Source organism: Archocentrus centrarchus, chromosome 8, assembly GCF_007364275.1.
Source record: "Archocentrus centrarchus isolate MPI-CPG fArcCen1 chromosome 8, fArcCen1, whole genome shotgun sequence".
Lineage (NCBI taxonomy): Eukaryota > Metazoa > Chordata > Actinopteri > Cichliformes > Cichlidae > Archocentrus > Archocentrus centrarchus.
In genome coordinates, this window is record NC_044353.1 from 26,712,598 (window position 1) to 26,740,324 (window position 27,727).

A 27,727-nucleotide genomic window follows, 5' to 3' on the forward strand; every position below is an offset into this window, starting at 1 on the left:
GACATTTCTCGCAGTTCTTGAAGGCAGCAAAAATGTACGTTGTGAAATGAGCCAATCAGAGCCCAGGAAATATCAGCTAAGCCTGTCGGCAGATAGGCAATGGAGACAAAACCACAGGGAAGCTCGTTCTCCGGCTCCAGAGGTCCCCGCAGGCGGCGAGATTGGAGCAACACTGCTGAGGAAGTCTACCCATCAGACCGTAACAAACTTGTACAGCTGTTGAAGACAGAAAAATAAAAAACAAGGTAAACTGCGCCCTGCTGTTACTTTAAAGAAAAAAAAAGGCGTTGTGTGGGTTTTTTTTCTGTAACTTCCTTTAACTATTTGTCTATTTTTCTCTCTCTCATAAAAGAAATAAGAGAAGTTGAATTGCTCAGTCCATACACCACATTTTAATTTGTACTTTTCCTACATCGTAGTTTTTTAACACGTTGCAGTAAGTCTTCAATGAATAATGATGTGGATGTTTGCCAGATAAACGGGAGGCTGTCTGACCGGTTTGTAAATGAATGAACCAAGCTGATCAAATCCTTCCACTGACTCAATCAGTGACTCAGTCCTGTTTCAGGAAGGTTTTGTTGTAGCTCACTGGTTACACTAAATGTTAAACAGTACGCTGCAATTTAATTATTAGATTGCATCCTTTTGACCTCACTGTCTGTTTGTTTTTCTTTAGTGTGCACATGTTCTGTGTCTGATAATGCCCTCCCCAGCCATACATCACCCTGTATTATTATTATTATTGCAGGTTATTGTGCATCATCTGAACCAGTGCTGTTGTGGAGCAGTGATATTTAACACCTTTGACAGATCAGGTGCAACAGAGAAATGAGATGATGTATGGGACTCTGATGAGTTTTGGTTGAACCACATTTGCTGGTCAGGACCCGGTGCTGTGGTGACTCAGGGACAGCAGTGATCAATAATGAGAATGCTCCATGACAGTCCCATTAATCCATTAAAGCAATGGCTGCCAGGTCCGCAGTGTAGCGCGCAGATAACTGCGAGCAGATGTCAGAGCTTTCAGCTTATTAAATCCCTTATAGAAACAGAAAGAGCAGGTACTCCATTCCTGAAAGGTTACATGAGACAGAGTAGCCTGAGGGGTGGTAGTTAGTGAACACTGGTATATAATTAACTTAGTAAGCCAGATTTCCCAATACTGACTTCCATACGATTTGGGTATACACAGCAATAATAGAATAAGGGTTTGAGGAATCCACAGTCTCATCAGTTAGCGACGTGCTTACCAACACACTGGAGGAAGGTCAGCGATATCAGTCCCTGCAGTCAGACATACGAGATCATACAAAAGAAGGCCTGGAGTTAAAATGATGAAGTTTAAACAAAGCAAAAAGAATTATGAAATAAATTATCTTAAGGAGGTACGTGCATACTTTTTCTCAGTAAAACTGAAGGTGTAACAAAAGCAGCAGAACTACTGGTTGCATGATATTTTTCCAAGCTCTGCATAGTAAGTAATTAGGCAGGAAACGGCTCCAAAGATTATTTTCTCATTTTAATTCCTGAATCTGTTCATGACTGTTTGTATCAGTGCGTGATATTTACTTCACTTTGGTCTTGGTATTCTGAAATCAGCTGTTGTTGGTGCATAACAGGTTTACTTAATTGTTTATAAAATTCAAATACTGATGCCCTGTTGCGAGCTCTGTTGATTCTGGTGGAGATGACCTCACTGAGTGAAACGTGGCCAAAGTGTAAAGGTCACATCCCCACCCTTTAGCAGTAAAATTTTACAGATGTTATTACAAGTGCTTGAATTTCTTACTTTACTTCCGTCACACTCTGCCAGTAAAACTAAGTAGGTCTTGCATCCACCGATGATTTCTTATCATACGTGCTTCTGTTCTGCCAGCTTATTGCTAATAATCACCATGTAGTTTATCCCGCAGCTGTAAATTTGTGAGTTGAGTTGTGTTAGTCATTGCTACTCTCACTCTGCTGGAGCTTTAGTGCGGATCTGATTGTTTGAGGAGCAAATAACTAACAGCCCATGACTTCATTAGTGTGCAGATGCAACAAACCCATACTAATCACATTAGGGCTGGCTTCACTGGCGTCACTGTTCGTGTCCTGTCAGGTGGAGACAAACAGGAAATGTGACTGTTTAAAAGGATAGAAGGCCTGATGGTGCCTCTGTCTATGTTTCTTGTTGCTTTAAGTAAGTTACTTAAACTGTTGAGCTGTCTTTCAGTCGTCCTGTTAGCGGACCATTTCTTGACAGTCTTGAGAACACAGAAGTGGAACTTAAACACGCTCATTCATTAGGGGTATCTTGCATAATTGTGGTTTAAAAAAAATAAAACATGCTTCCCTGTAACTTCTTGTGCTCCTGCAATGTCTCTGTCCACCACATGTCTGCTTTTCCATCCTTATCCCCATATTTGTCATCTGCATATCTCCTCATACATGTCTCTCTCTCTCTGTCTCTCTGTCTCATCCGAGCAGTCATGTCGGCCAAGGCCATCTCTGAGCAGACAGGAAAGGAGTTCCTCTACAAGTACATCTGCACATCAGCGGCAGTCCAGAACAGGTTCCGCTTTGCAAATGTGACAGCTGAGACCAACTTTGACCGACTGGCCCAGGAGCACCCATGGCTGCTCACAGAGGTGAGACAGGAGCGACAGTTAGGACCGTAATCTATGTGGGATGGTGAGGTAATATTTAGCTGACTAATCAGTCAGCTTTTTATTTCTGTAATTTATAGACAATGGTCTCTAAAGCACAGTCTCCCTTTTGCTTGTGGAAAATGATATCCTCTTTATAGGGACAATTACTTTGGCTGGCAGCTGAGTGCTCTCTTGGTGCTCGTTAGCTGAAATCACTGAGAGAGGAACGAGGCAAAAGAGAAGAAAAGAAGAACACGTAGAAAAATTCAAATTTGCCCCACCCAGCAGAAGCTGAAAGCTGAGCTGGGTGTTGCATTTTTGCACAGGTTCTCCCGGCTTCCAGTTTGCTCTCCTCTCAGTGCTCTCTCGTGACGCACGCAGACAGCTGTGATATCAGTTAATTTAATTACTCTGTTGCTGATCTTGCTGGATGAAATGTCATTCTGTGTTTCTCTGCCTCTTTGCTGAAGGATTTTATCTGGAAGGTATTAGGAGGATGCTTAGGGAACATCCACAGCGATGTGTCCTGCTGTAGAATTGATTCAGAAATTGCATTAACTTTCACCCTCAGCCCTCTCCTCATTTGCTCACTGGCGAGCACCCAGATAGTAATGGCTCCACTGTCATAAGTCATTCTATTTATCTGAAGCTAAGAGGAAGTGGGTGATGCTGGTAGGGGTTTGATGCAATTTTTCTTTTGCATCATGTGGGATGGATGGTTGGTGAGAGATTACTTCTTAAATACAGTACATCTCATCCTTCAGGTGCTAAATGATATTTAGGAAACAAGAATTTGGAGATGAGCTCAGGATTCCCAGAATAACAAGAGACTCCTCAGGAATCCTAAACAACACATATCTGCAGTCTGAAATTAGATGAACCGAGAAAAATAGCACGTTTCACCACTGAGATGAAAATATATCGCCCCATATCCATGCTGTTTCTATTAATTTATTCACTTTGAAACATTTGGCTTACGCTGAAAGCAGAATTCATTCAGGACTGCAAATAACATCCCCAGATTTGACCATTATTCTGCCAGTTAATGTACTGATTAACTGCTGATTCTACTGTTTAATAAATTTGGGAAACATTATAAAGTTCATGATTCATAAATCACAATTTCCAGAAGGCCAAGCTGACTTGTTTGTTTGTTTGTTGTCTGGAACAGTGTCAAAAGTCTAAGCTCCACTGGATGAATTTTGGGTATAGAAAACTAATTGAGACTAATAAAAGACTTGTGTTAAATGTAAGTGACACAAACTGCATTTTAAAAAGAGTTTGAATTCATTCCCGTGTGAATCCTTTCAACAAATAACCACTGCAAACAACAATATCAGTTGAAAACTGATCCGTTCCAAATCATCCAGCCCCTCAGAATTGTGTGCTTAAGCTTATCATTTCCTTTTATTGCTATATGGGTTAGGGTTAGTATTCTTTGAATTCAGGTGTATTTACTCTCATTGCCATTGGGTATAAAATCAAGCACCTATCCATGCAGTCTGCCTGTACAGTCATTTGTGAAAGAGTGTGTTTTTCTAAAGAGCTCAGTAATCTGGTACTGAAATATGATGCCACCATTGCAGCAAGTCAGTTTGTGAAATTTCTTCCTTCCTATCCCACGATCGACTGTAAGTGGTATTATTGCAAAGCAAAAATATTTAAGAACCACAACAAGCCAGCCACGTAGACCGTGTAAAGTTACATAGCAGGGTTGCCGATTGCTGAGGAGCATAGTGTATAAAACCTCCTCTGGCATCATAATTACCACAAAATCTGTGTGCCGGGAGCTTCATGGCATGGCATAGCTGTAGGTAATGTGTATGTAGCTCAGTACTTTTGTCCATATAGTGTATAATCAAATGCTTGCATGGATGCTGAAAGCCTGTGTAGGCCCATGTTTTTTTTATATTTATATATATATTTTGTTATTATCAGATGCCAGTATAATAGCAGGATGATTGCTGATTAAATTCTAACCCTTACTTTAGTCTTTCTCAGCTTTTAAAACTGAAAATATCAATTTGATGATGGATTCATTCACATACAGGCTGTTTTTTCTCCCTCCTGTAGAGACTGGTGGTGAAGCCGGACCAGCTCATCAAGAGGCGAGGGAAGCTGGGTTTGGTTGGTGTCAACCTGGACCTAAATGGTGTCAAGGAGTGGCTCAAGCCCCGCCTCATGAAAGAAACCACAGTATGTCATCCACCCTCTTCCTATCTGCTGTCTCACAGGCAACTCTATCCACCCACCCTTTTGTCTGAGAGCGTGCTCTCTGCTGAACGCCCCTCCGCTCAGTTTTATTCCAGTGTCTTTTATTGCCCTTCCTCTTGCCCTTTCCTTTACTCTCCTCCTTCCACACACGTGTCTGGTTTGTGTTTCTTCTTTGCCCGATGCACGTTTGCCTAAACAGCTGCCGAGTTTGTTATTGACTTCACTGTTAGCCTGCTGGTACTAAATCAGTCCAGTCAGCTGAAGCAAGTGCTGCCATTGAAGAAACACTCACTCCATCAACGTAGCACCGAGACGCTGCTTTGCCTCATAAACCAAGAAGTGAGTTATGGAGAGACCGGGTCGGTTCGTAAAGCATTGGAGAACAGTGTGTGTTTGTGTGTAGTAGCACTGAAATTGCATATCTCCTTGCAGATTAGATGACAGTGTCAGCAGTGCTAGTGGCTGTAAATAAGAATAAATGCAGTCGCTGCTGCTTTGTGGACGGTCTGTGCAGTGTTTCAGCTCGTTGGGCTGTGTCATCTTTATTGTGCTCTAAAGAGAAATGTAATTCAGTCGAGTAATTATTTTAACTGTATGAAGTAAGATAGAGATAAATTACCTTTATTAGTACAAACATACGTATTTTAATTCCTGTGTAATTTGATTCTTGTGTCCTGAAAATGCACAACGTGCATGTATGTTGTTGAAAAGTGTTTTATGTAATGGCACCTATGTTGTGTTTGTGCCTGATTAGCAGCTTATGTTCTGACCGACATTTTCTGATACTTGTTTTCTTTTAGCAGCCAGGCTCTGACACATACGTGTTCATCTTTGTCAGCATCGCTTACAGATAAAAATATTCTGTCACTTCCTTTATGGTACTCACACTTTGCAGTCAGCCACATGCCTTCAGTTTTTTAAATTTCATCTTTTGTATAATAACATTACCACAAGTGTTTAAATTGAAGAATTCACATACAAAATGACATTCTTAAAATGCATTCATTTCTATTTTTCTTTCTGGGGCAGGATTATATCTGCTACTTTATCTGAAAATGAGTTGCTGTGAGTTTTTCAATCAGATAACACTTTTTTTTTTTCTCACTACTGTCATCAACCTCCTTTTTTATATTTCTCCCCTTCAAAATGGCAGCTCTCTTTCCCTCTTTTATTATTTTTTCTTTCTTTCCTCTACGGCTGGCTGCTCTCAGCCAGTCCCTGGTTGCTTTGTGCCTGTTGGCCTTTAACAAAGAAACAGTGACAGCTTTTTACCAAATGAGCTGTGGCCGTGTTAGCACAATATGCCTGCACTTATACATGACGACATTTCTTTTTTTTTTTTTGCCTTTTAAAGTGTCACTTGATTTTGCTAAATGGTGGTCCATCCTTCATTATATCATTTTTAATTTGATGCACATTTTTGCCCCCTCTTCCCACAGTACAGTCATGATGTCTAAAGAGATTAGGCAATAATTAAAGATCACAGACCACGCTATTATCTGTTTTTAACCCATGTGAGTTTGTGCCAGTATATTATTTTTGCTCTTAACTTTTTATTTTTTTAATTGGTGCTGCCTAAGTAGAATATTGTGTTGATGATTCGCAGGTGGGAAAAGCCAAGGGTGTTCTCAAGAACTTTCTGATCGAGCCATTTGTCCCACATAAGCAGGTAAATAGTTCTTTACACGTCTGCTTTGAGATGTCCATCTCAGCCCTTCATTTTTAGATGGCTCATAGATAATTTTATTGCTATAGATGCTAAATTAGATAGTAAAGAAAGCAGTAATGAAATATAATGGGCAGATTTGTAAATTATATCCATTGTTCAGGAGGAGGAGTTCTATGTGTGCATCTATGCCACTCGAGAAGGGGACTACGTGCTGTTTCACCATGAGGGCGGGGTGGATGTAGGAGATGTGGACGCCAAGGCACAGAAGCTACTAATTAGGGTGGATGAAAAGATCAGCGAAGACCTGGTGAAGAAAAACCTGCTGACTCATGTCCCCAATGACAAGAAAGTGTAAGTGGGATAGAAGTGGTAAGGGGAGTGCATGTGCAGAATAGGTGTAAATATTGTGTGTTGCCTTTATACAGTCTCACCCTCGGAGAATAAGCAGCATCTTTGTGAAAGCTGTTTAAATACTAATACACAGTTTACATGATTAAATAGTTTTTTTGTTTCCAGGAAGATTTGCCTATGTTTGTAATAGGTCGCCACAAAACAGTATGTGCGCTTCAAAAAGAACCCACAAACCTTAAAAACTAAAGACCTTTCATATTTTAACACATTGAGGTATTCATCACTAAACTACTAAAAATAGAAGGAAAAAAACCCTCAAATTTTTAATTATATAATAGAACTCCTGACCAACAGGGAAGAGCAGCACATAAATGAAGCTGGAGAGAGCACTTTCATATTGGCAGTAAACGTGGGGGGAGCAGTGCACGGGCGGAGGGTTTCCATTTGTCCATTAGACAAATGACAAACTCTCCTTGGCTTTGCCTTTCTTCGATCAGCCTCCACCCCCCCCCCCCCCCCCCCCCCCCCCCCCCCACCCCCCCAGCCTTTTTTTAAGCTACAGCCACATTCAGAACACGTCCATTTATTTTGATGGGAAGGAGACAGTGGCTCACCCTCTGCCAACCCCTCTTATCCAATTCTCCAGCATTGCTCTTTGTGACAGCAGATTCTGGCTGGACTCACTGTCTTGGCTGACATTGAAGAAGCCAGAAATCACTCTACCAGCCCCAGCTAACCTCCTCACCCCCATAAACACCCCCCCCTCACACTCAGAACTCACAGCAAGAACCGCATTTGGCTAGTTTTTCTGCCCTGTCTTCGCAGGCAGACGTGAGAGGCTGAGTCACTCGGGGTTTCGGTCATATTTCCCCCCACGGGCCACTCGGCTCCCTGACAAAAGGCTGATGTGGGTACAAAGGCTCAGAGCTGCCTGCAGAACTGACAGACAGGGGAGGAGAGCAAAACGCCCCCCCCCCCCCCCCCCCCCCCCCAACCCAACCCCACCCAGCAACCCCTCACTTCTCTGTTTTGACATGTGATGAAGAAGGCAAATTAGATTGTTTTCTTCTCTTACAGTGAGACACTGCTGCCAGTTTACAGGTAGACTGTTTTCCTCTGCAGCTCAGCCTTAACAATCCTCCAATAATATTATCTGTTAGAGTTTCTGTTGCTCAGGGTTATGACTGCATGTTTGACAGGTTCTGCTGTGTATACTGAGAGATTTATTGTTGATATGCACAGGATAATTTGTTTTGCAGATTAAACATAGTCAGAAGTATACAAATAAGAATTAAGAATGATGTTTACTTATACACAATTCAAGAAAGTATGAAAATAAATTAAACGCAAACCATAAAAACTGTGCTTTGTATTGAAATGTGTGAATGTTTAGCAGGTTACAAAATTATTGTCATGGAAATTTTGATATTCAAAACAAAATGGATTCTCAAAGATGAGCCCTCTCTCAGAGTTTTCATTGCTCTGTGTCATATGCATACTAATGGGACTCATGGGAGTCATAGTCGGCCTAGACAAAGATCATAGCCTGTAGTGCACATAGCAGATGGACACAGCCATCATGATGACACTTGTTGGTTAGGGGACTCTCATTGTCACCCTCACATCTTTTATAAACGTGGATGCAAGTAGCCACGGGTGGATCTGGCTGAAATACCAAGGATATTGCATGCTCTTATGGGGGACCTATGCATCTGCACCACCATGTAAGCCACACCCATGGAGACAGACCACGGGAGGGGAAAACATTTGACCTCACAATATGCACCCCAGCTCTAAAACTCTTAACCAAAATGCTCCAAACTGGTTACAAAATAGATTTCACTATATCACAGGATTATTTTAGCACCATGGGTCTGATTGCATCTTGTTAGCAAGATACTGTAATTAGCTAAGGCACTTCCAAACATAATACAATGAGCTCTATACTTCTCTATAAGTTCTATGCTTTTAAAATGGTAAGTGATATTTTGATATTTGACTTATCAGTGAAAAATGCTAAACGCAGGCATGAGTGTCAGCATAACAGAGCTTCCTCTTTCTTCCTGCTGTTTCATGTATCTAATTTTTTTTTTTTTTTGCTTCAACAGCTTATTAAATCTCTCGGCTCCTACCCCCGTTGGCAGTGTCTCCCACCACACTGCTCCTTCGTGCAATACAAAGTCAGCACTAATATAATAATACAACCTATTATACGGGGGGGGGGGGGGGGGGGGGGGGGGCATCAGTGACAACTCTAGAGACATTTCATTTATAATGAATTGGCTGTAGTGTATTTAGTTGGCAACTTTTCTTCTTCAAGGTTACAGTTATTCAACCCATTACACTCTGCTAAGTGGAACTAGCCCTTGATTTGTTGCTTTTTATCTACGAAATGTCAGAAAAGTGTTTCTTAGAGTGTAATTAACAGCAAGCTTTTGAAAAGTGACTCAAATGACATCAGTTATGTAAATAGTCGACAATTTATTTTCTGTCAGTGTCATTTTTTTTTTTCTTTTCATTCCTAATGTGATTGTGTTGTATTATGTGTCACAGCATCCAGACATCCCATTTTCATTCTGGCACTGAGACAAATCCAACAATCAGACTTTTATGTCCTGAATATGGTCTCTCTCTTTCTGCAGGGTCTTGGCCAGTTTCATTGTTGGACTCTTCAACCTGTACGAAGATCTATTCTTCACATACCTGGAGATCAACCCTCTTGGTATTTTTTTTTTTCTCAAATCCCTAATAACATCCGAAGCTGTGTCTGAAGAGGTTATCATTATAGCATCTACATTTTATTCTTGCACCATCTCATTAATATGTTAGCAGATTATAAAATTGGGAAAGGGGGACATCAAAAGGAAATTAGAGAGGAAAACATCATATGCATAATAAAACATCATGAACCACACATTTTTGACATCGAGGGAAGAAGCCATTAAATAATACATGGACTTTCTGTTTGATGAAGGCAGCATGTGTTTGTAAAGTCGTAATTAGGCACCAGTACATGCCCTCAGGCAGCTTTTCCTGTTATGAGTAAAAGGATCTACAGGCACTAGTATAACTTTCAAAATATGGATTTTATTACACCCTAAAAACATAAAATGTATATATCAGAAATACATAATCATGAAAATAGGCTATTTTAAGAAATAAGTGGACCATAAAGGAAAAAAAAAAATGCTTAACAAAATTAGACCTTAACTCATACTGACCTGACCAAATAAGAAACAGATCAACTTATATTCTATACCTATATAACCTTATTATTGTGGAGTGTGAATGATTACCAAATTATTTCATGCACTCCTCTCATTTATCCCTCGACCTGTTTAAATCTCAGGCATGCTGCTAACACAGTGAATCTCAGCAGATCGGTGCTGGAGTATGGATCCTAACATTATATCTCAACATTCTCCCCCCCCTCTTCAGTGGTCACAAAAGATGGAGTTTACGTGCTGGACATGGCAGCTAAGATCGATGCGACTGCTGACTACATCTGCAAGGCCAAGTGGGGGGATGTGGAGTTCCCTCCACCCTTCGGGAGGGAGGCTTATCCTGAGGTGAGGGGAAGACTGGAGAGACAGACCTAGAGATGCATTAGATTTCAAATTGTCAGCATTAAATATCTGGTATTGGCCTCTTGAGACTGTTTCTCATTAGATTTTTATCAAAGTATCAGTAGTACTTCCACCAACAACCTTATTTCATAAACTGTGCTTCCCCAAACTGAAGTTACAGTTCTGTTTAGATTAATTAAAGTGGCCCAGACCTCTTGTGGTGGTCTTCCTCTGTACTTTAAAGGTAGGAATTAAGTGGGTATTGTTAACTACAATGGATCATTTGAACCTTTTTTAGCCTTAAGAATAGAAAAACAAAGTTTTAATGCATTTAATCAGATTATCTCCTGTATTATTCATTAGGAAACACAGTGTCATCAAAATTTCTTTTATTACTTTTGAGCAACATTGACAGAGCTTAAAGGTGAATGTAGTGAGGCTTTAAATGGAAGAAGGCTGCGTGTGGGTGCTGGTTTGAGACAGACTGCCTGTCTGTGTAGCAGACGGCCTGGTCTAATTGGGCTGCTGCATGTCGAAGTGGAGATGAAGGACAGCAGGTGCCTTTGATTGGGAGCTCTTTTTACTCTCAGCCTCCAGCTGTGGCCCTGACTGTCACAAACAACCACTGATGTGCATCACATCCTCTGTCACTGTCAATATCTATACAGTATTTCTAATTAATGGCTCCTTTAAAATTAGTGCAAGTGAAGGACCAATTGCAGCTATATAGTGATGTGCTTGTAAAAGGTCCTGCTCTGATTAAGGCAATAACTTTGTAGCAATATTTAACAGTTACATCTTTATTCACCTTTTCCTTTTGTAGGAGGCCTATATTGCAGACCTTGATGCTAAGAGCGGCGCCAGCCTCAAACTCACTCTGCTTAACCCTCGAGGCAGAATCTGGACCATGGTGGCAGGTGGAGGTGCCTCAGTGGTGTACAGGTACCCGGCCACAGTGCTAACCTAGACACCAGAATCCATGTCTTTCAAGTAATTCAACAAAATGATTAGTCTAAACAATCTCTAGAATTTATCCCCATTATATTGATTCCACTACACGTAATTGGGTCTAGCATTAGGAGAGAATGCCAGAGATGCAGTAGGGAGACTGATGGTGCAGCAGTTTAGACTCTGCCCAATCAGCTGCCAGCTAAATTAGATTCCTAGATGTTGCTGTTTTAGTGAGAGTCTAGAAGAAAGAGCGGTGTCTCGCTCACTCTGCCGTCTGTCAGGGGCGTAAAGCGTGACGCGCAGGCACATCAGCCGTGACTAATTATTCCCCCTGTGCACTGTTAAGTTGTTGTATGTGTTTACAGTGCAGTATTAACTGAATAAAAGGGAAGAGTTCATCAGAAGTAATTCCAGAGGTCCAGAAGTTGCGATTCCTTTTCTCTGTGTATTGTTGTAGGGTCTTTACCTACAACATAAAGCGCCTTGAGGCGACTGTTTCTTGTGATTTGGCGCTATATAAATAAACCTGACTTGTGTTGGTGATTAATATAAACTTCTCGCAGTGACACAATCTGTGATCTCGGTGGGGTCAATGAGCTGGCCAATTATGGAGAGTATTCAGGAGCACCGAGTGAACAGCAGACCTATGATTATGCCAAGACCATCCTGTCTTTGATGACGAGAGAGAAGCACACTGATGGTAGGAAATGTGTAAACTTTCTTCCTGTACTCAATGCAGTCTCTTTTTTTTTTTTATCATTTTCTTGTTTTGTTTTGTTTATTTCCATATTAATGTATTCCAGGAAAGGTTTTGATCATTGGAGGAAGCATTGCAAACTTCACAAATGTTGCAGCAACATTTAAGGTACAGTATGCATTTTGTTTACATAGTAGCTTTAATTTAATTAACTAATAATTAATTAATTAATTTAATTTTGCTTATTTAATATCACACGTTAATTGAGCATCTCTGTCCTTTTGGACAAAGGGAATTGTTCGGGCTATCAGAGATTATCAGGTGCCACTGAAGGAGCATGAGGTCACTATTTTTGTCCGGCGTGGAGGCCCTAACTACCAGGAAGGTCTAAGAGTGATGGGAGAAGTTGGTATGTTCTTCCTCATATGTTGTAACTGATTACAGTTTAAAGCCCAAATAGGCTTTAAACTATAATCAATTAATGTAGTCTTGACTACAGTTTTTTCTGCAATTACCTGCCAGATGTTATGCACCACAGTTAATTTGACTCTGGGCCTTTCTCCACAGGAAAGACCACTGGCATCCCAATTCATGTCTTTGGCACAGAAACCCACATGACTGCCATTGTTGGCATGGCGCTGGGCTACAGGCCGATTCCCAACCTGCCTCCTGTTGCTGCCCACACTGCCAACTTCCTCCTCAACTCCAGCAGCAGCACATCGGTATGACACACACTGGCCCCTTGGAGACAAATAAACCATCAATATATTGTGGCAGTTCACTGTGATGTGTACTTACATCAGTCAGCTCTCTCAAATGTGGGTTAGAGGCAGCCTTACATGCCACAGTCTCTGTTTCAGTCACTTTTACCTTGTCTTCATAGTGAACCAGGTTACCACAGTTCCCTCCAGTGCTCTTACATAAAGGAGGATTGCAGGGAACTGTTGGGACTGCTCTAGTCGTGAGTCCCATAGTCGGAAGTGCAAGGCTGTAGCCCACCCCCCCCGAGGCATCCATTAAAAATGTGCAGTGCAGGATTTCAGCAAAGTGTGTGTGTGTGTGTGTGTGTGTGTGTGTGTGTGTGTGTGTGTGTGTGTGTGTGTGTGTGTGTGTTTCTCTTTGCTTCAGATGTATGTGCTACAGCAGAATAACAAAGAGAAATGGAATGTGAATTGGAATACTGGGAATGAGTGTGAATGAATATGAAGTACTGGGACATCATCTGGGGGTCTTCAATAAAACGATTTGTTAATGGATTTCCAGGACACGTGTATATCAAGTGCACGTGATGTAAAATTATATAGCACCTTTGCCAGTTTTCACAGGTGAAGCAGAAGATTTCTCAACTGGGCTGTCCTTACTAGGAAACACACTTTTTCAAATATGCGTAGCGGGGGAAAAAACAGTTACTTTTTTCTTTTAATACTTTCTAGACCCCAGTATCCAGCAGAACTGCTTCTTTCTCTGAATACAAAGGCAAAGTTGAGAGTTCACCAGCAAAGAAGGCTAAAAGTGGAGCTCCTATTGGTGAGACACACACCAGGCACTGCAGTACACAATAAATGCTGAAACTTTGTTTTCATCTGTTTTAAGTAGACGGCTTGTGCTAATGAATGGTTGAGTGTAGGTATCACAGCGCCCTCTTTTGTCAGCAGGAGGAGTCTGCAATCCAAACTCGGGTTAAAAAAATGGAAGCAATGGTGTTTTAATGCATGGACTTGCATATTTACAAGAGTTTATTAAAGCAATAGATGTCTTAAGTAGATTTACCACCCCCACCCCTCAATCAGGGTGCTCTGGATTTTCTCTGTTTATATCAGTCTCAACATATCTACAGGGGATACCTCCTTCCTCCAGTTTCTAACAGCTTTCTTTTCCCTGCAGCCAAGGCATCTACCCTCTTCTCCAAACAAACAAAGTCAATAGTGTGGGGCATGCAGACACGGGCGGTGCAAGGCATGCTGGACTTTGATTATGTCTGCTCCAGAGATGAGCCATCTGTCGCAGCTATGGTCTACCCATTCACGTAAGTATGCAGTGTGCCCCTAGTTTGTGTTTCCTTTGGTCTGCTCTCAGTGTAATGGATATTTACCACTGAGAGCACTGTGCCTTGAATGTGTTTCTTCTTGGCTGCTTTCCAGTGGAGACCACAAACAGAAGTTCTACTGGGGACATAAAGAGATCCTCATGCCTGTGTATAAGAACATGAGTGATGCCATGAAGAAGCATCCAGATGTAGATGTGCTCATCAACTTTGCCTCTTTGCGCTCAGCCTTTGATAGCACCATGGAGACCATGCAGTACCCACAGGTAGTGAGTCACCTGCAGCATCTGCGAATTATGGAGATTTTCAAAAGGGCTTTACAGTTAAGCATCTCTATTCATTCGCCTTCAGATTCACACCATTGCCATCATTGCTGAGGGAATCCCTGAAGCCCACACCAGGAAGCTCATCAAGACTGCAGATGAGAAGGGTGTCACGATCATTGGACCAGCAACTGTTAGTTTTGCCTCTCATGAGATTTCACAGGATCTTTGTGTTTTGTTGTTGTTGTTGTTTTAAATTTGAGTAAAACCACCTCACGTGTTTTTATCTAGGTTGGAGGAATCAAGCCAGGCTGTTTTAAGATCGGGAACACGGGAGGCATGCTGGATAACATCCTCGCCTCCAAGCTGTATCGCCCAGGGAGTGTGGCCTACGTGTCCCGCTCAGGAGGCATGTCCAACGAACTTAACAATATAATCTCCCGCACCACTGATGGTGTATTTGAAGGTGTGGCCATCGGTGGGGACAGGTATGTATGTGCTTTTTGTCTCTGTATTTAGATGTGGGTTTGAGCTGGTGCGTAATTCTGGACTCTTCTTCAGATACCCAGGCTCTGTGTTTTTTGACCATGTGCTGCGTTACCAAGACACTCCTGGAGTAAAGATGATTGTCGTCCTAGGAGAGGTGAGGAATAAACCTTCACACACTGGCGCTTGCAGCTTTAAACAGTTATTGATTACTAAATTCTGTATCTGTCTCTGCCATCGTGACAGATTGGTGGCACAGAGGAATATAAAATCTGTCAAGCTATCAAACAGGGCAGAATCACAAAGCCAGTTGTCTGCTGGTGTATTGGCACTTGTGCCACCATGTTCTCCTCAGAGGTAAGAGGGCAAATGTAGGATCTGATGTATTTCATGCATATTAAGCAGATGGGTAATGGCACATTCCAGAAATGAATGGTTGTTTTAATCATATTCTTTGACACGTGTTGCACTTCCTCCTTCAGGTTCAGTTTGGCCATGCAGGAGCTTGTGCCAACCAAGCCTCTGAGACAGCAGTAGCTAAGAACAAAGCTCTGAAGGAGGCTGGTGCATTTGTCCCTAAAAGCTTTGATGAGCTTGGAGAGATCATCAGGTCAGTGCATGTCCATGATTTTTTTTTTCTTTTTTTTCATACTCTTATACAGCAATTCTTGATCTAAGTTTTTGTGTTATTTTTAACTTTGCAGATCTGTATATGATGACCTTGTTGAAAAGGGAGTTATTCAGCCAGCTGAAGAGGTACCTCCTCCCACTGTACCAATGGATTACTCCTGGGCACGAGTGAGTATGCCAGAAAGCATGACTTATAAATACCTTTTTAGGAGCGGAGCTTTTTTTCATTTTTCTCATCTGTTTGCCTTGCAGGAGCTTGGTCTGATCCGTAAGCCAGCTTCCTTCATGACCAGTATCTGTGATGAGAGAGGTCAGGAGCTCATTTATGCTGGCATGCCCATCACTGAGGTCTTCAAATCAGAAATGGGCCTCGGAGGCACTCTGGGGCTGCTTTGGTTCCAAAGGAGGTTAGCCTCTTAACCCAGTAAATGCACTAAATACCTCCTGAGAAATCTTTGAACTGTCCAACCTTTATATGTTTAACTATTTCTGTTTGCAGGTTGCCAAGGTATGCCTGCCAGTTCATCGAGATGTGTCTAATGGTGACTGCGGATCATGGCCCTGCTGTTTCTGGTGCACACAACACTATTGTCTGTGCCCGAGCTGGCAAAGATCTCATCTCCAGTGTCACCTCAGGCCTTCTCACCATTGTAAGACACCAAAGCCTGTCTTGTGTCTATTTACTTGATTTAAATGGCTGTAGAAGTCCACTGTGTACATGCAAACTTTTTTTTTCCCTGTCCTCTTGTAATGCTTTTTTAGGGTGACCGTTTTGGAGGTGCTTTGGATGCTGCAGCAAAGCAGTTCAGCAAGGCATTCGATAGCAGCATGCTGCCCATGGAGTTTGTCAACAAGATGAAGAAGGATGGCAAGCTGATCATGGGCATTGGCCACAGAGTCAAGTCGGTGAGTGCCATAGCTTCTTAGCATGTGTGCATCCCATGCAGGAGAATGTTCTTCTGGCAATTTAGCTACTTTGTAAGAACCAGGTATTTAAAAAATACAAGAAATGTAGCTGTTTGCCACAGCTAATATCTTAGAGTACCGGTGGGGGAAACAACAATTTTAACTGGAGTGAAAAGATGTTGAAATTGAATCATCTATGCTTCTCAGATTAACAATCCAGACATGAGAGTCCAGATCTTAAAGGACTTTGTGAAGCAGCACTTTCCTTCCACCCAGCTGCTGGACTACGCTCTGGAAGTAGAGAAAATCACCACGTCTAAGGTAAGATTTCTAAACCTAATGCTGCTTTGAATAGCTTTTACAAAATAAAACGAGACCTGTTCTAATCCTTTCAAGCTCCATGTTGTTCAACTTTATTAATGTAGTTTTGCATGATTCACATTTCAAAATAATCCTTATTTATCATCCTGGGCATTTGGTGCTGCCAGTTCATCATCTGTCTGTAACAAGCCATTTTAGCTTCTCTCACTTTAAGGTCAACATCACTTCAATCAGGCTTTCTTCTTATTGGCTGCCTCCATAAACAACATAATTAGGGATATTACCTCTCTTTCACATCTGTACACAGTAAAGGGCAGAGAAAAAAACTGAAGCTGAGTGTTTAAAGCCATCTGAGCCGTTAAGCTTTTGGCTCACAGGGATTACACTAGCATATGCTAACCTCATTATTTTAAACTTTGGCCATGTTTAATATGGGTATTTATCCTTGTAACAGTATATAGAGGCTTATAAAGAATGATGAGAAGTCCACTTTAAATGATTTTCTGATCTGCTCCTGTTAACTAGAAACCCAACTTGATCCTGAATGTGGATGGCTTCATCGGTGTGGCTTTTGTGGACTTGCTCAGGAATTGTGGAGTATTTACACGGTGAGCCGATGTCTCTTTAAAGTTTACATCAGGTTTTTCCTAAAGACTGGTGGTACCTTTAACACTGATCATTTTTCTTCTACAACACCATGGAGTAATGCAGGAGCTGTATGGCTTTTTGATAAAATAATTAAACTTCCTGCGACTATCAGAAGAATTTGTCCATATTATTAAAAAGCCTTTTCCCTATCTATCATGCATTCACAGGGATGAAGCAGATGAGTTTGTGGAAATTGGTGCTCTGAATGGCATCTTTGTCTTGGGTCGCAGTATGGGATTCATTGGTGAGTTGTTTCTGTGTATGATATTGTAACCCAAGGCAGTAAACATTTCCACTTTGTATGGTAATCAATTATTCTTTTTCATATCTCCTTAGGACACTACCTGGACCAGAAGAGGCTGAAACAGGGTCTGTATCGCCACCCTTGGGATGACATCTCCTATGTGCTCCCAGAGCACATGTCTATGTAATCAGAGGGACTAAACCATATAGCGACAGCTCTTTGGCCCCTCACCTCACAATCAGTACCACCAGCCCATACTGTGACATCATCTCAAAGCAGTGGCATAATATAGGGTAGATGTTACAATTAATGTAGCTGCAAATGCCAAGTGTTGGAAAGAATTTAGTTTTGGGAAACCTGTCAGTGCTGCAATTGTGTGTAATGTATAACCTGCTAAACTGTGAAGCTTCAGTCTCAAAATGTGTTTTGGAGAACAATCAGACGAGGTATACAGTCGAGGGAGTAAAAAAAAAGTTACCCGTGACTAGAGAAGTGCTGTTGTTCACCCCCCCAAATAGTACATCATTATATCAATATAGCATGTGTGTCTGTACAACAGTGTTGTGTCTCTGTGCTGCTTTCTTCACTGTGCCATTTACCACAAGAAGTGAACTTGTAGTGCAATAATTCCTATAATATCAGAACATGCTGTTGATCAGAGCTTTATTTGTGTACAGATGCATTAATAATTACATTTAAATGCCACAAGAATGTTATCATTTTTATTTTCTGTACTGCCTTTGACACAGTGGCAAAATGATACTTGTAGTCTGCTTACTGTGGCTGATGGGACCATTTTTATGAGTCATTCCTAGCAGGTGCTGCCATTTGCAGTCCCCAGGAAATGTCTCTCTTCCAGCTGGTACAAAATGAGGGAGCATTTTTTTTTTAAAGCATTAAAATGGTTGAGTGATGTTATTATAATATCATAAGAACAACAAATAAATATATTTTACTTAAATGTTTTTTTTTCTTTCGCCATTAAGTGGGTTAGGTGCAAAAAGAGACCTAAAATAAGTAACAAAAAGCTGAATTATTAACAAAAATATCTTTGTGTCAGCACAATGAGGGTTAAATAATACATTTATTATTTTTGTACAATTAATATGGCAGGAATCTTTTTTTTTTTTTTTTTTTTTTTAGTAATTGCTATTTTCTCTTGTTCAGTTCTTCTGTTAGAGTCCAATTTTAAAGTTAGTTTCATGCCTGATGTGAAAAATCTGGTCACAATATACCTGGCAGGCATCACCAGTGTTATCTGTTATGTTAATGTGGTGTATAACATCTGTGAGAAACCAGAAATATTACCAGTATTTTCAGTGTTTTTATTTTTTAATCTTTGAGTGTGAGCTAAATGTTCCCGTACTGATTTGTTATATGTTGATAATGGTATAACTGAATAAATTAAAATGTAATCAATACAATGTAGTAATGCATGTGTTTTCCTTATGGTCCTGCGCTTCACCTGAACAATTAACCTTCAAATAGCCCTGCAACTAAAGAGGATTTTCATTGAGCAAAACTGACAAAAATAACGCTGCTAATAAATTCCCCAAAATCAAATGTGACATTCAAGCCACTTTTGTTGAGTGGCCGACAGCTTATAGCGACTTGCGGCTGCTCCCTTATTCACAAGGGGTCGCCACAACTCCATGGGATTTGTGTCTCCTTTTGGAATATGAACTGAGGGATCGCTTGTTTATACGAAAGCGTAAATCACTGCTATAGAGCCACTGACTGGACAACAGCTCAATCTTCCAAATTGTGGAGTAAAAGATTTATTAAAATCGAAAAATAAACATCTACAATTTCAGGACATCTTTTATTTCTTAAGATTCACTCCAGCTGTTTTGAAGTAAATGCGAACTTAATAAAGCAGCTACACGCTTAACTTTACGCAAGCTTGTAGACGGGTTTATAAATGTCCCAACATATTGTGAGACGCAAATGTGACGGTCTGATGCAGGTGTGCAGCGTGGTAGCATCATTGTACATTTGAGTGAATAATATATTTCACTGCCATGTATAATCACAGCAATTTTACTTGCTTTTCCCCTACTATTGCCATTAGCTGTCATCAAATTATTAGACAGGAGCGTTTTGTTTCAGGCAAATGCATTCAAACAGCTTTCAGATGCACAGCAAACACACACGGTCAACGTAAACAAAGAGTTGTCTACTGTTAAATGTTGGCGCGACCTTCTCTGAGCAAGCAGACAACACCACAAGTTAGTGCACGCTTTTTCGCCCATGCGTAGTCCAGCAAGTTGGAATGGCCATTGACGCCTTTATACTCAATGCGCATGCCAGTGATTCTGTTTGTGTTTACCCAAGCTGAAGTTAGTTCCATATTCGTTGCAGCAAATTTGACACCAGAAACGGCGCAAAAACTAATTTTAAATTTAATGTGTGGTAGTACATGTAAAAAAAAAAAAAACATAAATAAGTAAAAAAAAAAAAAACAAAAAAAAAAACTACGCAGCACATGAATGTAGCCATTCATGTGCTGCGTGTTAAATACTGTTGTGTGCTATGATGGCATAATGCTAAAACTATCATAAAAATAACCTTTTTATTTTTAATTAATGTTTTTGCTTCTAAAATGTCATTTAATGCAGAACAAGGTATAATTTGAGTAGGATTATTAGATTAAATCTCCTCCTTTACGCCCCGGAAGTGACTAACGAATACAAAACGCACTTCATTTTTCCTTCCCTGTATATGTCTCCTTTCCTTCACGAGTTTACTTCATTTCCCACCACTGCTCACCTCCACTGCTGGAAGCAGAATGGCAGCGGCGGCACCCAACCCGGAGGACTCCACCAGGAGCACCGGTAGCGGCGGCACCAGCACGCCTAGCGCCCTTGCTGGAGACGGGGACGCGGAAGAGGCCGAGGACTTCACCTCGTCCTCCCACTGTTCGGAGCTTTCGCGGCGGCAGAACGAGCAGAGGAAGCAGGGCTTATTCTGCGACGTGACGTTGGCCTTTAGCAGCGGGGCCGCTACGGGCAGCGTCCAGAGCTGTGAGTTTTCAGCCCACAGGTCTGTCCTGGCTGCAGCTACCGACTACTTCACGCCACTGCTGGGGGGACAGTTCTCCGAGTCCTTGTCCGGACGGGTAGAGATGAAAGAATGGAGCTCAGAGCTGGGGCCGGACCCCGAGACGGTGGAGAGTGTTATCCAGTATATGTATACAGGAGAAATACGCGTCAGTACCTGCAATGTGCATGAAGTGCTGGAGCTGGCTGATAGGTATGATCAATTTTTAACATCACATCTTTCAGAAAAGAGAGAATTTTAACGCATTTAGCATGGGCCTTCTGTAGCTGCACTGCTGCCATCAAATGCCTTTTTTGTGCACTACTTACAGAAAGAAGAGTAAGCAATACTATATGTGGTTAACAGGAACTTTCATTGTCTGATTTCTGCTGTATTTCCTCTGTTAGGTTCCTGCTGCTGCAGCTGAAAGATTTCTGTGGTGAGTTTCTTAAGAAGAAGCTGAGTCTGACCAACTGCGTGGCGGTCCACAGCCTGGCTCACATGTACACCTTGGACCAGCTGGCTCTGCGGGCTGCAGACATGATCCGCCGCAACTTCCACAAGGTTATCCAGGATGAGGAGTTCTACACACTCCCCTTTCACTTGGTCCGTGACTGGCTATCAGATGCAGAGATCACGGTGGATTCTGAGGAGGTGCTTTTTGAGGCTGTGGTGAAGTGGGTGCAGAAGAACCCAGAGGAGAGGAGCCGCTATTTTGAAGAGCTTTTTCGTCTGCTGAGGCTGCCTCAGATCAAGCCCACCTACCTGACCAGGGTGGTGAAAAATGAACGATTGGTGGCATCCAACGAGGCCTGTCTCCGGCTGGTGTCAGAGGCTGTAGAGGGCCATGCTATTCGATTTGAAAACCTCAAGTCAGCTGATATGGAGTTCTGGTCTTCACACATGGCCTCCTTTCAACCTCGCTTTGGCCAGAATATGGATGTTATCATGGTAGTAGGTGGAGTGTCAGAGGGAGGTGACTACCTTAGTGAATGTGTGGGCTATTTTATTTATGAGGACCGCTGGGTCAACTTGCCTCACATCCACAACCACCTGGATGGCCATGCTATCGCTGCCACAGAGTCCCACGTCTATGTAGCTGGTTCTATGGAGCCAGGCTTTGCTAAGACTGTGGAACGCTACAATCCTAATCGCAACACCTGGGAGCAGGTGAGCAACCTGACCACACGCAAGCACTCTTTTGGCCTGACCTGTATTAAGGATATCTTGTACAGCATTGGGGGCCATGGCAACTTCAGTCCAGGTTTCAAAGATGTCAGCGTGTATGAGCCAGAGCAGGACAAGTGGCACAATCTGGAATCTGCTCCCAAGATCCTGCGAGACGTGAAGGCAGTGAGTGTGGAGGACCGCTACGTGTATGTCACGGCACGCACGCCCGTTGACACAGATAACGAGGATGGACTGAAGACGGTGACCACTCGCTACGACACAGAGAGCCGCCAGTGGCAGGATGTTGACTCCCTGCCCCTTATTGACAACTACTGTATCTTCCAGATGGCTGTGGCATCCACTAACTTCTACCACACAGCCTCCTGCTGTCCCAAGAGCTACACGGTCCGGGATGAGGTTGCCAGACAGAAGATTAGCGTGCGCATCTCTGATGAAATCCTAGAAAGCCTTCCACCAGAAGTAACCAGCATCGAGGGTGCTGCAATTTGCCATTTCGATGAGGATGTTTTCATCATTGGTGGCTGGAAGAATAGCGACGATGTAGACAAGCAGTACCGCAAGGAGGCCTACCGATACTGCGCTGAGAGGAAGCGATGGATGCTGCTGCCACCCATGCCCCAGCCTCGCTGTCGAGCTACCGCCTGCCACGTCCGCATCCCGTACCGCTTCCTGTACGGCTGCCAGCGGTACCCCATGCCTCAAAACCTGGCCCGCCAGCGAGATCGCATGCAACAGATGCAGCAGCTTCACAGGCGCACCCTCACCCTGCGCCGGCAGCTCCAGTCGCAGATAGAGTGTTGAACACTCCACTGTGACTATGTCCGAAAATTTCCTATAAACCCCAATTCCAATGTGCTACCTTTGGCCCCCACCCTCATATATCGCTCACTAAAGCAGGTCTTGTTACTGTCATCCTGGATTTCATTAATCTGAACTGTGTGCCATCAGCTTTTATGCTGTGTTGTGTTAATGGCTCATTTGTGGAAAGCCATGAAATATGTGGGCAGGTTTGTGCTGTCCTGCTTGTGGTCTGTGAGGAGGGATGTTGCATACACATGTGAATAAGAGTGTTATAGAACAGCCAACGATTAAATATCCGTTAGCCATTTATGTTTGTATCGAGGCTGTTTCTCTTTATACATAAATAGTATAAAAGCTGTATATGTATACATTTCTATGGATATTTTACATTCCTTTATTGTACTGGAAGACAACGTGGCATTAGTAATAATTGCATTCCTGCATTCTTAATGAAGTCCCATTCCATTATAACACTGTGACAATCGGTCAAAATTCCAACTTAGATTTTAACTGCTCTGTTACTATGGCTTTGCTTGTTACTGTACAGGCACAACTAAATATGAATAAATATGGTTGTTAATCATAAAATCCTGTAGACTAGTTTGCTTTTAGATTGCTGTTTCTTTCCAGCAGATGTATATTTGTGTCACTTGTAACAGTGGTAATGTTTCTCCAGGTTTCTGACGGAAGGACTGTAATATCCCAAAAGATGTGATAAGATGCAATGAAATCTTTCCTTTAAGTAAGCTAACATTGAAACAATCTGCTCTGCAACTGCATTAAGGACCAATCATCAGCAGCGGCTTAATCGTTCCTTTCTTTTGCACTTTGGTTATCTTTGGTTGCCCATTCATTCAGCAAAGATATATATTTAATGTTTATGATGCGTGTGGGAGTGTGTATAGGGCTTGGTTATCACTCTGTAAAGAATGGTAAAAAGCTTCTGTGAAACTCCACTTTTTAACATCTAAGGTCTTTAAAACGTTGCACTTTGAATTGTTTCATTTGTTTTGTATCAGACAAGCTGATTGTATATTGCAAAGGCTTTGTTTTAGCTGTCTTGCAGTCAGTAAGATTTAATCTTCTTGGGGGTAAAAAAAAATGTAGTTTCCAACATTAAATGTCTTGTAGAGGCTTTGTTATTGTACTAAGTTTGGTGTATACTGGAGATCTGTCTGTCTGTAGACTCCTCTTACCCACCAAAGAGACTTAGAAATGAGACAAAAAGGAATCAAACTTAATACAAAAGGGATTGTTATATGAATGTGTTGTGACTGACATTCAGAAATTCCCACTGTTCATGCAGCGCTAATTATAGCATTGGGGTTACAGAGCGCAGAAATGATATTCATTTCCACTTTATGACCTAACATAAATAGCACTGCAAATAATAACTGAAATAAGCTATGTCATTTGTTTTGCATGTGATAGACATTGTGTCCTTATATTGGATGTATGAAATGCTAATGTCATCTCTTGAAATTAAAATTTGTTTTGTAAGACATTTGCTTGTGTGTTATTGCATTATTGGACTACAGGTAAGCTGTAATCAGGGTTTTTCTAGGGGTTGATGAGGCAGTAAGTATGTCAGTGTACAATGAAGTCCACAAGTCTGTGTTACTAGAGTTGACATAAATCTGTGCATTTTAGGGATAGCAAAATGCTGAGGCATTTATATACTATCAGTGAGTACTGTTAACCCCCTTTTTTTTTTCTTTTTTTTTTTTTTTTTTGCCATGTAAAGCACCTAAAAAAAATTCTTGACATTAACGGCAATACTGGTGTCTCAGATTCATTGTTGACAGATGTGTCATAGACTTGTTTTTCAGGCGCCACTACCAACAAACCAGGACATAAATGTGGTGAATATTTTGTCTTACTCATCTTACTCTAAGTACAAACTTGCTCCATTAGCAAACGACTAAAATCATCCTAAATATTGTGAACTAAAAAATGAACATGTGATGGAGTTTTATTTATTGCAGAGTTAATTTGTAAGGGAGCAGAATATAAAAACACTGACAACTGCAGAGGTCGTGTCTGATTATTGAACATGAAACAATAATTGCTGAGCTAAAATCTAGTCAGGATGAATCCAGGTGCAGGTGTGTCACAGGCAGTGTTGGCACAGTTACCTTGAAAAATTAATCAGATTACTGATTACTCCTTTAAAAACTAACAGATGCAAGAAGAAAGCTGAGATAGCCCACGTTTTTGGCTAATAGCTCTTTGATAATCACCTTGTTGCAAAAATACAATTTTATTCCTGTCAAATTGCGTCATCTTTATAGATTAAGCTAAAAGTATGGGCAGCACAGTGGCACGGTGGTTAGCGCTGCTGCATCACAGAATACCATCTGGAAGGCCTGGGTTTGATTCTACCTTGGCCCAGGCCCCTCCCTCTCTCTCTCTCTGTGTGGAGTTTGCATGTTCTCCCCGTGTCTGCGTGGGTTTCCTCCCACAGTCCAAAGACATGCAGTTACTGGGGTTAGGTTAACTGGAAAGTCTAAATTGTCCATAGGTGTGAATGAGAGCATGAATGTGAGTGTGAATGTTGTCTGTCTCTCTGTGTTGGCCCTGTGACAGGCTGGTGACCTGTACAGGGTGTGTCCTGCCTCTCGCCCTATATCAGCTGGGATAGGCTCCAGCCCCCCTGCGAGTCTGAACAGGATAAGCGGAAGTGAGTGGATGGATGGATGAAAAACAACTGGGCTGGCTTTGTTTTCTTATTGCTGGTGTCTACCTTTTTCAGGTAACTACTGGGTGGAGCTGACCCAATTTCAGATGCAGCACACCTGAGCATGTCAAGCTCAAGGGCACTATAAAGCAGCCCTGCCTGAACCTACAGGAGATGCCTTTTTGATCCTCTTGGGGGCTGCTTGGCTGACAAAGTGTTTTGGTACATTCTCACGTGTACATCCTCTATGCATTCAAACATGGGATGTATACTGATATGCTGACAATCATTCTTTATCATTTTTATTTAAAAAAAAAATACTGTCAAAATAATGTTTCAGTAAGCTATAATTGTTCAGATAACATTTTAACGTATCAGCAAATTGTACCTTTAAGGTCTTATTCAGATTTAACATTTCTGTAAAGGCTAGATAAAGACTCTTGTTGTATAACTTAGAAGTTTCACTCATTATGGAGTCACAATATCATTTGGTGAATTTATTATTTAATCCAAAGTTGAAAACACAAATTTAATCTTTCACAATCAAAATCTTCAAATCAGAAAATGTAGCCACTTGGATACTTGAAAATATGCTGAACTATGTGTATCGGGAAAGAAACACAAGTTCCAAAAAAACTGGATTTTCAGATAAATTGTTTTAATAGTCACTCCATGGAAATGTCAGGTTTTCTGTCCATAGCCTTTACAGAAATGTTAAATCTGAATAAGACTTTAAAGGTACAATTTGCTGATATGTTAAAGCAAAACAAAATGTTATTTGAACAATTATAGCTTACTGACACATAAATATGACAGCTAGCTGGTTGACCAAAAAGCATCCACTCAGACGGATTTTTGCTTGCTTTTTAACATTGCTGCAAGCAAAAATCCGTCTGAGTGGATGCTTTCAGTATCCAAACTGAAGGGACGAGCAGCCTTTTGCAAAAAACAAAACCTACAAAACCTGTCCCCAAACTTTTAGCTTAATCTATGAAGATAACGCAGTTTGAAAGGGATTTCAATTGTATTTTTGCACCAAGGTGATTCTCAAAGAGCTATTAGCCACAAACTTGGGCTATCTCAGCAGGTTATCTGGTTGGACTGTCACTCTATCACAGCACAACACGAGCGGACTAATATCCGCTCCATCTGCGTGCAGATAATATAAAGTGTATGTAGGAGCCAAATATGGGTGTGTGTATATGTGTGTGGATTGTGTTGGTGCTTGGGGTTGTGGGTGTGTCACTGTGGGTGTTGGCGGTTATTTGTAATTGTGCTCACCTGTTCACGGGCGTGGCTGGAGTAAAGGCGTGGGATGAGCTATGAGAGTGAAATTTTCTGTTGACCGCTTTTATATAGTGATGTGAGATGAAGCTTCGTGAAGCTCTGAAGCTTTCCATCCAATCAGCGAACCCATGGGTCGAAGCTTCATGGTGCGTCATTTGCTCTATTGCGCCATCAAGTGGACACTAAATGTAAAACAGGCAGAGTGATTATAATCTAGTGACGGTGACGGTATGAATAATATGGTTTAATAATATTGTTTCTGTCTTTATGATACGATGCTGGGGTCAAAAAGGAAAGTGGAAATAAACTGGGGAGACAGTTGTGATGTGAATGTGATTGTGTTACTTGGCTGGTAAGTGTGCTCACTAGGGACATTTTACTTATTCATTTTTAATTAGAAATAACAGCTTTGCCACAGTGCTGAGCTTCAGGCGTTTTCTTTTGTTTGAAACGATTTCACCTGCTTCAGAAAATACACTTTCACAGGGCACAGATGAAGCTGGGGTAATAATTTATTACTATGCGCACATTATTAGGAGCGATCAGCTGAAAATGTTCCCAGACAGGGAAAATCTCCCTCTTAGTTGGTTCCATCACCAAAAAAAAGATCAGCTCAACTACATTGCAAACCAATGCAACAGTCGCCAATACCACAAACTGTGAGGGGGGGATCCATCACGTTTCGCTGCCCCATACTGCTCAAAAAAATAAAGGGAACACTCAAATAACATCCTAGATCTAAATGAATGAAATATTGTCATTAAATACTTTGTTCTGTACAAAGTTGAATGTGCTGACAACAAAATCACACAAAAATCATCAATGGAAATCAAATGCATTAACCAATGGAGGCCTGGATTTGGAGTCACACACAAAATGAAAGTGGAAAAACACACTACAGGCTGATCCAACTTTGATGTTATGTCCTTAAAACAAGTCAAAATGAGGCTCAGTATTGTGTGTGGCCTCCACGTGCCTGTATGACCTCCCTACAATGCCTGGGCATGCTCCTGATGAGGTGGCGGATGGTCTCCTGAGGGATCTCCTCCCAGGCCTGGACTAAAGCATCCGCCAACTCCTGGACAGTCTGTGGTGCAACGTGACGTTGGTGG

At 41.6% G+C, this 27,727-nt stretch overlaps 2 protein-coding genes across 4 annotated transcripts; both read left to right on the forward strand.

Annotated features, from left to right (window-relative positions):
• Nucleotides 1-87: 87 nt before the first annotated feature.
• On the forward strand, nt 88-19,041 carry aclya (ATP citrate lyase a). Of its 2 annotated transcripts, XM_030735427.1 has the most exons (28): nt 88-245; nt 2,470-2,630; nt 4,704-4,826; nt 6,451-6,513; nt 6,674-6,864; nt 9,507-9,586; nt 10,303-10,433; nt 11,254-11,372; nt 11,945-12,081; nt 12,185-12,246; nt 12,370-12,487; nt 12,646-12,800; nt 13,512-13,605; nt 13,963-14,104; nt 14,220-14,388; nt 14,474-14,578; nt 14,677-14,873; nt 14,947-15,028; nt 15,118-15,228; nt 15,354-15,481; nt 15,576-15,669; nt 15,754-15,908; nt 16,001-16,151; nt 16,264-16,407; nt 16,615-16,728; nt 17,254-17,336; nt 17,544-17,620; nt 17,713-19,041. In XM_030735427.1, the coding sequence occupies exons 2-28, from the start codon at nt 2,472-2,474 to the stop codon at nt 17,805-17,807; spliced, it is 3,279 nt and encodes a 1,092-aa protein (XP_030591287.1). In that variant the 5' UTR covers nt 88-245; nt 2,470-2,471; the 3' UTR covers nt 17,808-19,041. The 2 variants fall into 2 exon arrangements, with proteins under 2 accessions (XP_030591287.1, XP_030591288.1); XM_030735428.1 differs by lacking the exons at nt 88-245; nt 2,470-2,630; nt 4,704-4,826; nt 6,451-6,513; nt 6,674-6,864 and adding an exon at nt 7,888-9,044.
• A 1,301-nt stretch (nt 19,042-20,342) lies between these two features.
• On the forward strand, nt 20,343-24,119 carry LOC115785132 (kelch-like protein 11). Of its 2 annotated transcripts, none has more exons than XM_030736612.1 (2): nt 20,343-20,872; nt 21,067-24,119. In XM_030736612.1, exons 1-2 carry the CDS (start codon nt 20,409-20,411, stop codon nt 22,649-22,651), a joined length of 2,049 nt encoding a protein of 682 aa, XP_030592472.1. In that variant the 5' UTR covers nt 20,343-20,408; the 3' UTR covers nt 22,652-24,119. The 2 variants fall into 2 exon arrangements, with proteins under 2 accessions (XP_030592472.1, XP_030592471.1); XM_030736611.1 differs by having other exon boundaries at nt 20,349-20,745; nt 21,084-24,119.
• The last annotated feature ends 3,608 nt before the right edge of the window (nt 24,120-27,727 follow it).